At 37.7% G+C, this 15,534-nt stretch overlaps 1 protein-coding gene across 1 annotated transcript in view; it reads right to left on the bottom strand.

Moving 5' to 3' along the window:
* Window positions 1-10,701: 10,701 nt before the first annotated feature.
* The window catches only part of sema3bl (sema domain, immunoglobulin domain (Ig), short basic domain, secreted, (semaphorin) 3bl), a 99,621-nt gene continuing 94,788 nt past the window's right edge, over window positions 10,702-15,534 (bottom strand). Inside the window, exon 16 of the mRNA XM_020922335.2 lies at window positions 10,702-13,118. Coding sequence (XP_020777994.1) covers window positions 12,615-13,118 — 504 coding nt within the window. The 3' untranslated portion in view covers window positions 10,702-12,614. The remainder of the gene's footprint in view (window positions 13,119-15,534) is intronic.

The raw sequence follows: 15,534 nt of genomic DNA, 5'->3' as shown, positions 1-15,534 counted from the left end.
CTCGATGGTAAAGTACGGACAGCAGAGGTGAAGGTGGGTGACAGGACCTACACCCGGCCTGTGGCACGCCTCATCCAACTTCCAGAGCTACCAGACTAACCATCGGATCATCTACAGGTGCCTTTTCTTGAGTTGCAGATTTTCTACGGAAATCTGGGGGCGGCTGTAGAAAAGGCCCCCTTGTGGCCACAGACTTTGACACTCTCTCTCTCCTCCCTTGCCGTGCACCTCGCTTCACCTGGACTCTCGTCCAATCAGAAGATGCCTTGGACTCTTCAGCCTGCAGCTAGTTGTTAGTTGGTTGAAAAGTTCGATGCAAGCAGCAGTGTTTAGTGTGGCGCTGTTATTACCTGCTTGTTTTTTGTATTTGCTGTCCTCTGATTGTGTGAAGTGTGTGCGTTCTATGCAAGTAAGTGTTCATTGTTGAATGTGTGTCAATGAGAGTGAGTTTTATATCATTTGTTCTTATTACACTTTGTTGTTAGCTTGTGCCTACTTTTTCCTTTAGCCTTGTTCGCCATTATACGTATAATGTTGTGTTTTACCTTGCCGTGTTTAGTTGATTTCCATTTACCGATACCGAGTATTCGTATTCTGTCGCTAATTTCGTAGTTATGTAACCCACGCACGGCGTGGTTCTTAATTGGTTGTTGGCTCGAGGCAAGCCTTGTCACGCGCTCGCTAGGCAGGCCTCGAGCAGGTATTGTATTTACCTTCGTGGCCACCAGAGGAAGCCATGCCTGTTATCTATTTTTGCAACCACCAGATGGAGCTCTTGTATTTTCAGTAGTATTCGTTTTCTGCCTTTCTGGTGAAACTGACAGTGCCATATATATGTATATATAGTAATATATGTCAGTTTGACCATGTTTATTAGGGTTTTCAGTTGTTACATGTTATTTGTATAGTTTTTTTATGTTCATATTGTATACATTTACATTATTCATTATTGTTTGTATTTCTTGTCTTTTCAGAACCACACACACACATACCCATACAGACAGCCTCCAATAAACATCCTCCAATCAAGTCAAGCGTCAAAGTGATTCTTACCGATCACCTGCTGTGGGTTCCCACTTAGCTATCCAGTACATTAATTCAATTAGGAAGCACATCCTTCCTCACACTCAGTGTTGTGCATGTGTACAGCTGCACACAGGTGTAAACAAGGGCACGTGAGTCACGTGACTCTGGGGGTGCGTTCAAATTACTCTGCAGATAAATATTAAGAGTCTAAGCTTTATAACTAGGTATAACATGCCCATGTGAACCATCAGCCCAGATCGGCTAGATTTTGGCTGATAGCCGCTATGTCTTCAAGTGCCCATATCACGGATAATATCCACCAAACGATATATCGGTCAGGCCCTACTTTTATCTGTTCTTTCTACTCCACTACATATTTGAGCCAGATTGAAAAGTAAACATTTTTTTGAGATCTGCAGAAAAGGCTGAGGGGTTTATTTTTAACACATTTTTAATTTGAGCAAACAGAAATTTATAAAAAACTGGAATAAAAAGATTGATTCAGCTGTTTCTATTAAATAAAATTCAGCAAAATCTTTATCAAAATCATTACATTTGAGTTTTATTAGATCTCAAAATCTGCACAAAATACTTCAGTTTTAATTTTTAACATTTTAACAATGACATTTTTGTGAACTTGTGCTTTAATACTTTTACTTAAATAATGTTGACTTCTGGTAATGGTGGGTGGGCTAATGAGTGACAAAATGGTTTTGTTTTCTGAACAATACAAAATGTTATAAAATAATGAAAGATATTTATATTTTTTGTACAATCTTGTGTCATGCCAGTCCTGAACAGTAGAGGGCAGTCAGGGGAAAGAAATGAATGTATTTCCTTAGTAGATTATTAAATGGAGATAGATACAAAGGAATATACAAAGAAATAGAGAAAGACACAGAGGAGTAAGTTTCATGTGTACATTGTCATTGGCCAAGATGTGCTCAGTGCAGTTACTCAGGGGAAAGTACAGATACTGGGACCAAAAGTACTACATATATATATATATATATATATATATATATATATATATATATATATATATATATATATATATATATATATATATATATATATATATATATATATATATATATATATATATATATATATATATATATATATATACACATATACATATATATATAAATTACTTTCTGGAGGTGGGGACTAAACTGGAAATAGAAAAGTTTAATCCATGTAAACCATGTTTTTTTTAAATTTTATATATATATATATATATATATATATATATATATATATATATATATATATATATATATATATATATATTTTAATATATATATATTTTTCAGTGCAACAAACAAAATTATATACCACTGTCATGCCACTCTCTCTTCCCGTCATCCGCCCAGGCCGACAGCTTGTCCATTAGACCCATGACATAATGCACCTTTAAATATTTTTAGGAGTCATTGCGCCCCTGCTGGCCAACAGTGGAAAATGCACCATGTCCGTTATATATTTTTTTGCTCATAATCATGCATAGAACTTATTCCCTGAATTTGGTACAAATCCAATAATGTTGACATTTCATGTCTATGGTAGGGGACACTATAGTGTTCACTTTTCATATGTTTTATAGTGTATTATATTCAGGCCAAAATCGTGCATTAGTGATTCAAATTTCAGCACGATCGAACTAAACATGTCCCTGTAATAATTTTTTAACTATTTTTTGGGGGAGTCTTTGCGCCCCTACTGGCCAACTGTGAAAAATACATCATGTCCGTAATACACGTTTTTGCTTGTAATCATGCATAAAATTTAATCCCCGAATTTGGTACAAATCCAATATTGTTTACTTTTCAGACGCAAGCCGCACAGACGCTGTTTACTCCACCAACGCAACAGTTCTTAGCGGCTTTTTTTGACCTATATCTTCCTCGCAGTTCGCACAAAGTTGTTGCAATGGCAGACAAGAATCCAGGAGCAGTTAGCCGCAAAAGAAAGTCCATTTTTGAGGTCGCTGAAAGAAGAAGACAAGGGGAAAAGCAGCGAAGCCAAACTAAGGTGATTCTTGAAGATTCATTCCAGCGATGGCGCGACTGAAGCAGACGCAGGGTCTAAAGACTGACGCATTGGTCGCCAAATTACTCCTGGACAGGTCACTTCTGCTTATTATGAAAACGTACTTTATTTCCAAGAGCTAGTCAAATGTTTTTCAGGACACGAAAGCGATATCCTATGTCTGAAAACGTAATTTTCAAGGCAAAGAAAGAGTCCGCTTGCTGCTGCGTGTTGTAGCTAGTTCATTCGCACGGAATCTCCGCGCAACCTTCTCTGCACCCCTTTCCTGCTCCTGTCCCCGCTGCCCGTTCCGCTCTTCCCCCTGCTCCTCACTTCTCCGGGCACGGAATCTCCGTGCACCGCGCCCCTCCCTCTCCTCTCCCTCTCTCCCTGCTCCGCTCTTCTCCCTGCTCCTCACTTCTCGTCCCGCGAACGAAATGTCCGCACACCCGCTCCCCCATTCCTCACTTCTCCCGCCTTGCCTAACCAACACTGTAGTTAGTTGTTTACAAGTCATGTGCAGCGCACCGGCTGTAAACAAACCTGTTTCTGGCGTAAAGAGGAGGCGGGAGGAGGCGTTTCTACGTAGGGAGCTGTAGGGGAGGGGGGGTGGTTTCACGCATGCGCAACATTTGAAAAAGGACAAACAGTCGCTGGATTTCTCGTTCCTTGGAAAATCCTCTATACAACCTTTAAGTAGCAGTTTCAGTAGTAGTATTTGATAGTTTTATGACTTTTGCTTCTTCTATCATTACAACACAAACAAGGCAGTCTAGCTCCTGTTCAGTGAATTCTCCTGCCTGAAAAAAAAAAGCGCCCATAGAAATAGTGAGTTGGAGCTGGAGACCCATTGACAGCTCCCATGATTAATGAGGTTAATTAGCCACGATTACCTCTGTGATTAGCCTCTGTGAGCTAAAGAAGTGCTGACACCAAAAACACAGGGGTTTCTACAACTGAGCACACAAAAGGTCAGCAATGAGCGGTGACGAAATATACTGCTTAAACAAAACAAAAGGAAAAAGTCAAGTGAATGAAATGGTGTGTGATACAGAGCCAAACCTGACTACATTTTCTCCATTTATCGAAATCCATGGCAAAATACAAATACATTCAGTAACTTCACAAATCATAAGACAGATTGAAATAAAAGTAAGTTGTGTGTGCCTTGTTACATGACTGTACAAAATAAAACATTGCTCTAATGCAGACTGGACTCATACATCATAAAATGGGGTGTTTTGGGGAAATATGCAAACAAAATCAGTCAGAAGAGAAAATGTCCAAGGCAAAAACAATACACAAAGCAACCTAAATACATGAGCTGTAGAACTACAGTATTTGGATCACTGGTAAATACAAATTTATCACAGTGTAGTGCCAGGACAGATGCTTGCATAAGTCCACTGGGTTAGCTATCAGGGCTAACTGGGGGTTTGTTGCTTTGTGACAAATCAGACCCATGCTAGAAGTAATAAAGTACTATACTTAAGTATACATTTTAGGTTTAAAATTGATACTTTTTCCTCTGACTTCACTACATTTGAGAGCAGGTATTTGTACTTTCTACTCCTCTACAGTTTTGAACAGTACTGAAAAGTGAAACTATTTTTATCATAGTTTAAGTCCTGCTGAAAAGGCTGAGGGTTTATTTTTTAACACATTCATAGATTGAGCAAACAAAAATATACAAATTAAAACACTATATGATTCAACTATTTCTGCTGAACAAAATACAGCACAGATCTGTATCAAAATCAGAATATATGAAGCTTTACTAGATCTTAAAATTTGTGTGAAATACTTTTACTCTTTACACTTTCAGTACATTTTTAAACTGGTACTTTAATACTTTTACTAAATTGTTTTTTTATGTGTTTCTCTTACTTTTACTAATGTACTTTTTTGCTCCAGTGTCTGTACTTTTACTTAAGTAACAATATTGAGTACTTCTTCCACCTCTGCTCTATACTGAAACTGAAAAAGTGGAATAATAAGATTTGTTTGTTTGGGCCTGTTGGGTGAAACACTGCACGTATGTATTCTAAATGTGGAAGTCTGAACTGTGTCCACACGTGGTCCTGACTGTTCAGTGTACAGTACTCTGTGTAATAGGAAGTAAGTCTGGCTCCTGACACAGAGGAGAGGCACTTCCTCAAACTAACCTGCCTCTGAACAGGAAGTGACACAATCAAGACTTGTGAGGATCAACATGTAAACAGGAAGTAGACCAAAGTGAACAGTACTGTGATGTAACTGGGCTGTTCATTGAGCATCCTTCCTAAAACATCATTAACTTTTCGGCAAATGACATCCCCTGTTGTGTCCAAAAATACATCACAACATCTCCTGTTGTGTTCAAGAACAAACAAAAACAGCCTCATCTATGATTCTGGGGCACAGCACAGACATCAGATCCGAGATGGTAGAGATACATGCAAAAATAATCTTTACTACAAATCCTGAATCTTTAGTGACCCCTGGAGTCCAATAAGCAAACTACCTCTGTGTGTGGTTTCTTTTCCGTCTCCCCATTTTGTTCTCTCACTTTCTCTCTTCCCTGCTTTACTTTTGATGGGATTATTTGGAACTTCCTTCATAGGTACACTAAAAGGTGACTCCTAATTTATTAAAAAGAACTTGGAAATACTTTATACCAGTGCCTGGGCATCATATCTGTAGTGTAACAAAAAAAAAAAGGCTAACAGTTGCTGTATAGTGTTGCTGTAAAGTAACTAGTCCATTACAAAGGCTGTGCTAGCTAACAGATGAGAGTAATGCAAGTGACCTGTAAAGAAAATGAAATAAGTAAATAAGTGCATTTAATTGAAGTAATTGTGTTTGAAACTAGTTGTACTCCTCTTGTGTTGTCTGCCTCAGGTGTCCCGGCTAAAAGAGTGCGGGCAGCCGGAGCACCTTAAGAAGGTTCTGGGACAGGCAACCATTTTGTCAGGAGGAGAGGAGCACAGATATTTTAACTTTTCTATTTAGTATTTTTAAATGAATAATAAAACACTGCTAATTTAATAAAGAGAGATGTTTTTGCACATTGATGTAATTGAATATTTAGAGCACTGTTTTTGATATCTGACTTTTTAAATATTAAATTGAAATTGTGTGAACTTACCTGCACTTTAAGATGAGCTCACCCAATTAGAGGAGGTGGCCTATAAAAAGAGTCAGTCTCACCATTGTCTAGAGAAGATGCTTTGTGTGAGTGCAGGTTTTGCCATGCCTGTTTTTAACTTTATACTTTCATAAATATTTGGAACACATGGAATAAATGCACTTGGGATCTGCACTACAAGTCGGCTCTACTCTGTTCCTCTTATACCGCTAACGTTACTATCCAGGCTATTACAGTTGCGTTTTAATGAGTAAGATGATTAGGATAAGTTGATACAATATGATCAGCAGTTATGTTTCAAATTTTGTGTGGAAGTGTTTGATTGTGGTGTCTGCATTTTTAATTGAGATTTAGAGACGGACATACATAAAATTGCATTGTATAACTTTTTTAGTGGAGCATCTGCTAGGTGCTTGTCTCAACTGAGATGTTATTGCTTTACTTATGTTTCCATGATATGGCATTAACCATATCCATCGTGCATTTATTCACAGACAACACATTTAAACATTAAACACATTTACAGGTGTTTCTGTTGCCCAGAAACACAATAATTCCTTTATAATAATTCCTTTTTTGAGTAGGGGTGACTCTCCACAGATCTGAATTGTAATGTATTGTAGTGCTGTAACCTGCTTGTCTCCCTTGTGATAGATATGTTTAATCTATGCTGTGGAACATTCTAGGCAAAGCAACATTTCCATGGAGACAAGTAAGTAGTAGACCCTCCACCAAGTAACCAAAAATCATTGCTGGGATCAGCAGTGGATGTGTGTGTTTGTACTGGCAGCCTTTGTATTGTTAGTTTTGGATCACATTTTGTAATTAAATCCATTATTATTTAGTGAAATATATTTGTCTCTGTCACAACTGAGATATTAGATCAAATAAAATGTGTTTAGGCAAAATCCTGATTAGTTCTCTTTCATTTGGCCACCCACTCAGGTTGCACTGTGACTTGGCAATGGAGTAAGAAGATAGATGGATAACTTTAATGCTATATTATGAAACATTTAACAATAACAGCTTGTGCAATTTCCACCAGACATGTTACATAATGCATATTTAGGTACAATGATACAACATAATGCGATTTTAAGTAGTAAAATTATGGAGTTACAGATTTTTAGAAGTATCTGAAGTATTCTACATTGTGAGTCTTTTTGATTATGCTGTTCATTAAAGAGAGTGTATTATGTAAAATCTTTTTTTTTTTTTTTTTTTTTTTTTTTTGCTTTCTACCATGTTATAATGCTGCTCCCTCATGTCTGAAGAGGTTTTAGATGTCATCCATGCATGTTTAAGTAGTAGAGCTTTAACAGTAACCAAAATATCGTGATATCGTATTGTCAAAAGTCTCTCAATAATTAAATAATAATTAAAATAAAGTCTCTCTTCAAAATACTTGGATTCAACATGCAAATGTTTTGAAAAATTTGAAAAATGTTTTGTTTTTAACTATCACGTGTCTTGGGTTCGTAACCCTTTATAAATGGTCACACCTGCTGTTCATTCAATTAGCCCTGATGAAGACCAAGTAATCGAAACGTGTTGGCGTGACTTTTAATAAATTCACCGCAAATCGGAGTGCCTCTGCCATCATTTTTCTATTTTACAAGAATCTATCCCTCCGGTTTGATGATCACCTGTATGTAAGTTTTTTGATCCAGTGTAGCGCTCCAATTTTGTTACTTCTGTTTCCTCTTCAGTCTCTCAATAATATCGTGGACCATCACAATAAATGGAATTACACATTTCTTTGCTTAAATTCATTGTTGTGGTACGACAATAAGTAAAACAACAAAGGGAACTACATTGACCATGATCCTTTGCTCCGTTTTGGTGCAAACTACATGAAGAAATAACAGTTGTTCTAAGCACTTTTAAACCTTAGTTCTTTGAATTAAGTCTTGTCAAGGCATTTTAACAGGAAAAAGTAGCATATTCACAGTTTTGTTAGCCTCCACAAAATAAATATCAATAAAAATTGTACCATGAGATGAATATTGTGAAAATATTGTACCGTGAGATGTGGATATTGTTACAGCCCTATTCAGTAATATAGTAATCTCTACCAGGCCCTACTCGAACCTTCTTTACATTTAGCTGTAAGATTCTGTGCAATGTTCAGCTCACAAGCCTACGTCACCGGCACCCATGACAATTCTCCATAAATATATGAAAACATGATACAAAAGTGTCCACAGCAACTTCACAAATCTGATGCAATTGTGTTGTGATTGTGCTCTGAAGGGGGAATGACTTAACGTGGGGAGCAAATGGAGGGGAGACTTACTGTGTCAAAACCAAAACTAAAACTTATGAAAAATGTTAATCTGTTGTTTTCAGTGAATATAGCATTTTCAAAACAATAAAAGGTAACATGTTGCTCTAAATATGCTATGTGTAACAGTTAAAACCCCATAGACATAAAGTCCCCCCTCTTTAAACCCCTCATGATTTCAAATGTCACATTATATTTTTAGACCAACACTATTTATTATGATTGCACTTTGAACAAGAATCCTGGACTCTGCACTGACACAGGACTAAATGGTGACTCATAAATCATGCGCATTCACTTAAATTGGGTCACATTCACTTTGTCATTGGTCTGTGGTCCCATAGAGATTATATCAGAACAACACTATCAGCTCATGAGTTATGGCTCTCATTATGAACAACAGCTACACTTCAGGTTGTGACACACTTAGGAGCTTTTCCCTCAGGGCCCAGTAAAAAAGATATATTTGAGTTTTTCTCCCTTGATGCATTTCTCCATCTGCAGTTTGTAATATAAACTTGATAACTATTTCATTATCTTAACTGTACAATAAATTATCTTGTTATCCTGGTGTACAATTGTATGCATTTTTCTTATACTGCCATTGTGAAACAGTATAACTACAGGACCAGGACAATGGTTACAAGATCCTCCCTTCTGAATAAAGCCCAAGTTAATATAGTACTAACAGAAAGGGCATCAGATGTAAAACCATGCTGAATTAAAATGATTTCAAATATCTGAATATCTTCGTGGGTTTCAAGTTTGATTCTGTGAATAGGCTTAGCTATGCAAGTGCCAAGTTAGAATACTTTACCTGACCAGACAGAACCGCACATTTTGGCAAAACTTTACAAAGATGAGTGGATCTGGAGCCATATCCTGTCTTCCTGATTCCAGAGGCCATGGTTGACAGGCGAATTAACCAGTTATTATTAATAATAAAAACAGGTACTGCAATAAACTATGTTATCAGCAAATATGTCTTACCATACTACAACTGTGAGTATTTGTGTATTACTAAAATTGGGACCTTCAGGAGCTATACTGAAACTGCACTAAAGGTACTAAATGAATAGTTTAAATACAAATGCAATATCTAGTTCCTATGTATTCCTCAAATATGGCAGCTGCCTTTAACACCGACCCTGTTCAGCCTCTCTCATCTCCTGATAAGAGTTGTAGTGTTTTCACATTAGAGTTCAGATTACAGGTCCACAGGGTGAGGCTCTGATTTGTTCCTATTGGGGCTAATGTTTCTGTACAGTGGGATTTCTCCAGAGCGTCTCTCTCCAGCTCTGAGAATGAGGGACTTAAATTAATCATGATCAGTCACAGTGGAGCCTGTACCTCTGAATATAGTCCCCGTGGATTACTACACAATGCCTGTCCCCACTTAACACTGAGAAATGAAGGAAAACACACCAATGCAATTTAAGGATGCAATTTACAGTTATTCAACTCTATGTAATATTTGAGATGACTTAATGCTAAAAAGGAGACATATTTTGATGTTATTTCTAAAACATGACCTAGTTACAAAATACATTGGACACAATGGCCAAGTTGTTAATGTTATATATAACTTGGTATTTTGGTTGTCAAGATGATTGAAATCCAATTTGTTTAAACCCAATGTGGACTCTTTCTGATCTGACTCCTCACTCCCTAAACCCCAGCACATGCTGTCAGTCATGAGTCAGTGCTAGTGCAGCCTCTGCAGCTCAGGGAGAGAATTCTAGAGGGTTCACATGAGACATGGCCTCTTCAGCTAATGAGAACTTCCATAAATGAACCACACAGTTTTAGCACAGTATAATCTTATGTAAAGTGTTAAAAAGTAGTTCTAAAATCATAGTGAATATGTCGTATTGTTGGCTGTAGCTCGTCAGGGGATTTCATTTTATATAAATGCCTTATTTCAGCTCATTTACAGCGATTTGTTCAGGCACACCTGTTTAAGTGGACGGTGTCAAATCCTAATGTGGTGTGTCTGATTTAAACGTGCTTCCTGTTTGAAAATAAAGGTCAAAGGTCATGACTTACTGGCTCAGGTCACCCACACAATGAACAACAGCCTCACCACATTAGCTAATTTAATTCACAGTGGCAGGATGTATAAACCATCAGGCAGTGAAATGGGACAGAAAAATACTGCATTCAAACAAAGAAATATTTTCCAGTCAGACTTGGCCGCTGCTCTTTGGTTTAAAATGTGATCGTGTGTGTTTACAGTGAGCTAAAATTTACGATAATATTGTGGGTGCAAAGCCGTTCTGCTCTGGTTAAAGTTTGGACTTTTGTGAGCTGCTAGGCGTCTGCCCAGTATTCCCATCCCAATTACAACCCGAACCTGCTCCAAATAAACGAAATAAAAGTAGCAGAGTGGTTAGTGCACTTTTTGCAAAAGACTTTTATGTGGAGTTTGCATTATTCCAAATCATATCTACACTGGCTAAATAAAAGTTTAATAAATAGACAGGTGATTATTTTGAAATAAAAAAGTTCACTTTTATTTTCACTGATGTTAAATAGCACAAGATGCTGTAAATTCATAAATAAAACAATTGACTCAGAGTTTGCTTTGACACGAAATGATAACGCATATCGTATTGGACAAATCACTACTGGTTTTCATTATTTTTTCAACGTGATGGACGTTTACACTTTAGCTTTGTGCCTTACTCAGACAAACCGGGGGGAAAAAATATTTACAAGATAACCTACACAAAAAACAACACTTGTTTAGTACAGAGGAATACCAATAAAAACCTACAGAAAAGGCTGAAGATATAAAAGGTCTAACAGAACGCTCTGTACAAATTTACAATGGGACTGAATGAGAGCATGCAAAACCATCAAAATGCACTTTAAACACATGCTACACCACTACACAATCACTCTGAAACAGCCTCATGTTTACTGAACAATAAAAACACCAAATGTATATTATACGGGCTTATAAGCTGCACCAACCTCCCCACAGTTACAGATATAGTAGTCATAACATACTTTCAGTACCATTTCCATTTATTTAAGTCTCACTTTTTCAGTTATAAATGTTTGTTTTGAACTTGCAGTTTTATGGACATGTCTCTCACTCACACTACAAGAACAATAAATATACCACCATGAGTCTTTTTTTGTATTTTCAAAAATATTGTACAGTAATTTTAATATCAGAATTTGTTCATCTTCATCTTTTTCTCCAGTCCTGATGCTTTCTTTTCATTACTTCATCTTAGCTTTGTAGACTGCTGCCCCTCAAACATTTCCATTTAGAGTCAATAGCTATTATTATGATAGATGCAGTGTAACAAATGATTGGATTGATAGTGAATGTGGTTAAAGACCAGGAAGATGCATTTCAAAGCCCTCTTTACAGTAATTTTTGCTTATAGCTGACCACATCTTTGATTCTAACATGTGTGCCAGTGACCAATGTACAGTGATATGATTCAGTCTGCATTTGTCTGTTGAAAGGTCAACTGTCGTCCCACAAGGTCTTATGTGACCAAGAAATAAACCAGAAACTGAACTGAACTCAAACATGAGCTAAATCAAAACTATGTCTACATCCAAGCCGCACAGCTGGGCCACATCTGTGCATTGCTGATCAGATATCGATGATTACTGGATACTGTTGACTTCAATAAAACATGTTTTGCCATCCCTAGATGCACTCTGAGCTGTATTTAAAGTAATAGTTCTGGGAAATACCCAGATGACACTGAAACACAAGCTGCAGTTTTGCGCAACATTTTTAAGTGAATTTTCTACAAATTTGACATCGGCATAAAAAGACACCACTAACCCTGTATTGCACCTGATCTGAAATAAAAATTGTATTCAGTTCTTATTAAAATGTGTTTTTGTATGTGATAGTTTACAATGAAGACAAGATTAACAAATAGGAGTAACTTTGTGTTTCAACATTTTCAAATTTTGTATTAACCAAAACATAAATCTGGTCATTCTCATAACTTGAACATTATAGGATGTTTTCCATATTGTCCAATTTTGCTATTTCAGGTCAAACAGGAGGTGAACTATAAATTCAAATGTCTATTTCATTTAGGTGCTTCTAGTTGTTTTTCAGTGCCAAATACGTCTCCATTGATCATGTTAGTCCCCCTGTGTATGCTCCTATTGGCTGATTCGGCTCAGATCTCGTGGCGTCCTGTTGCGTTCACTGACACTCTTACTGCGGGCTTTCCGGGCGCTGTCTTGGGCCTGCCGATACTTCTCCAACATGCTCTTATGCTTCCTCCTCAGTTTATCATTGCACCACATCCTCTCGCAGTACTCCTCCACGTGGGGCAGGTTGGCCGGACCGATCAGCTGCATGATGTCTTTGAACCAGGTACGTGATTGGCCAAACTGCCCGGTGGAAGTGCCCCTGGTGTAGCTGTTGCAGGGGGTCCACGGGCGGTACCCCAGACCAGAGCGGTCCTTGAAGTCAGGGTGGCTGTCTCTCTGCATGAACTCGTCCACTGAGTCTCCGGGCAGCACCTCCAGGTTCAAGCGGGACAGGGTCTGAGAGAAGCCGTGCTCTCTGGATCGACAGATGTACAGACCCTCGTCCTGACGGAACAGGTGGCGGAACAGGAGGCCATGTTCGGTAATCATAATGCGCTCGTCCAACTTCACCTAAAGAAGAATCAGAGGCAGAGGAAAGGATTACAGTGCTGGAACATCGAGAACAAAATGTGTCAACTAGACTGTGGAACAATGTCTATTTTTCAGAAACACTAATGCAGCTGACTGTTGCAGTTGATGCCACCAGTATTCCCTGGGGGTGTACAGCTAACTGGAGGCCTTGCTCTGTCTGAAACTCTGTTACTCAAGTTTGACATTAATCTGAGCTTTGCTTTAACAAAATCTGACCAGAAAGAACTGTCTGGACAACAGGTGAGCTGATTTTAGGATAGGGGTGTGCAAAAATATCGAAATATTGTATCGTTTAATGTGATGATACAGTATCAATATCATGGGCTGCTGTATTGAAATATCACCAAGAGTTAGTTTTTTTTTTTGTATATTTTACTAAATTATTTTGTTACAGCACTATAGTTTTGTTGCATGTTTAGAGGAAGGAAACTCGTTTATGTGAGTGTTTCATATGAGCTTTGTACAAGAAGTGGTTTAACAAAGACTTTTAGTATCACAGCCATGATTATTATTAACATTTTTTATTGAACTGTATCAAATCAATTTGAAATATATCGTATCGAACCGAAAGTGCACTGTATCAAGATGTGTATCGTATCGTGACCTATATATCGAGGTATGTATCATATCGGCAACTTCTTAATGATACTCAGTCCTATTTTGGGTGTTAAACAAGTCTTTCGCACATAAAACTTTAGTCACAAGCTAGCTGCCATTAACCAACAGTTTTTCAGTTAGTCATTCTCACCTAAACAGGACCATGAACGTTTGTATTGATCACAGATCAACAACACTCCTGAAAATGTGTTATTTAATTAAATGTTCTATTTTTGCAGACTTTTTTTTGTGCATTGTGTCACCATCATTAACTGCTGAACATTTCACCATATACATACATGAGACACCCCAGCTTGATGTCAATGCAAAGTATCAGTAACAATAATCATGGCAGAATAGAAACTTTTTTTTTTTTTTTTTAATGAAGTGCACATTGATATTGTTATTAGGGTTGCACTGATACAGTTTTTTCATCATTCAATATGTATTGCAAAATATGAGTAATGATATCAATAATATTTCAACATTTTTTAGTATTTGCAGCTTGTGTCTCAACCATGTTACTCTTGAATGTTTACACAACAGTCACAAATCTTTCACAGACCCACATCTATAATCCCTCACCTTTTACTCTCCTACATTTTAATCCAACATTTCAAACCATTTCCTTCAGCCTGTCGAACAAGCTGCCACACCAGATCTCAGGTTTAAAAAATGCTCTTTGGAGCGAGCACAAATACGCCTGTCATTCTTTTTTGATTGACAGATGGACCATTATTTTCAGAAAAATGGTGAATGACGGTAATGCTATAATACAGACCATAAAGCTTGGACAAACACAACCTCAAACAGGAAAAAGACTGCAGTGGGTGTGGGGAACCAAGCAACACAGTTTACTGAAAAAGTCCTTTGTAAAGTTGCATGGGAGAGTTGATTTGAGTGACAATTTAAGTGTAGGTGGTATGTGATTTGCAAAAAGATCAGTGTTTGTGCAAGCAAAACACGACTTCCTCTACTTTTTGAAAATATAATGTTCTAATTTGAACCATATGTCAGACTGCTGTCAAAAGTGTCAGACACGTGCCAAATTCACACTCGAAAGTATTTGTAGACACTGTTTGCTAAAGGAAGCATTCTTTGTGGTACCTAAAGTGTGGTACAGGTTAGTGTGGTAGGTTAGTGGTACTTTTTGGTTCAGTTCCCAGTTAAGTAGGAAGTTTTTGTCTGTGCTTAGACCTTTAAAATGGTCCAGATCTTTGCTTAGATCCTGTTCATAGTTGATAAAAATGGGTCATGGTAAATGGTCACATTTTTATACAGTACTTTTCCACCTTCTCAGGTTAAGTGTCTTGCCTAAGGACACAACAACAGCATTCATCTGTGGGAATTGGAATCACACTGCCAACCTGTGGGTCAGTGGACAAACCCTCTACCACCTGAGCTGCTGTTGCCCAATACAGGCCTAGTGTTGTCATTGTTCAAGTTGGGTTTGAATCATTAGGGCTGCGCAGTATCTCAGAATCAAATCAAAATCACAATTTGAGCTGGTGTCAGTTGGTGTTGATGTCAAGACCGCACTAATCGAGACCAAGACCAGTCTGAGACCACAGGGCCTCGAGACCGAGACAAGACCAAGACCTCTGAGGTTCGAGACTCGAGACCGAGACAAAACCAAGACTTTTAAAGGGCAAGGCCGAGACAAGACAGAGACCAAATCGAGACCATCTTCTAATTTTCAATATTTATTTTATTTATATTTTACAGTTATTTTGGTTTATATATATCAAATGAGCACACAGGCTGCAGTGAAATGCCTCCCACACTCCCACACACCGGT

Source organism: Boleophthalmus pectinirostris, unplaced genomic scaffold, assembly GCF_026225935.1.
Source record: "Boleophthalmus pectinirostris isolate CB_2022bp ecotype Guang Dong unplaced genomic scaffold, ASM2622593v1 HiC_scaffold_8, whole genome shotgun sequence".
Lineage (NCBI taxonomy): Eukaryota > Metazoa > Chordata > Actinopteri > Gobiiformes > Gobiidae > Boleophthalmus > Boleophthalmus pectinirostris.
The sequence above is the reverse complement of the archived record's forward strand: the minus strand, read 5'-3'. Positions and strand labels throughout refer to the sequence as shown.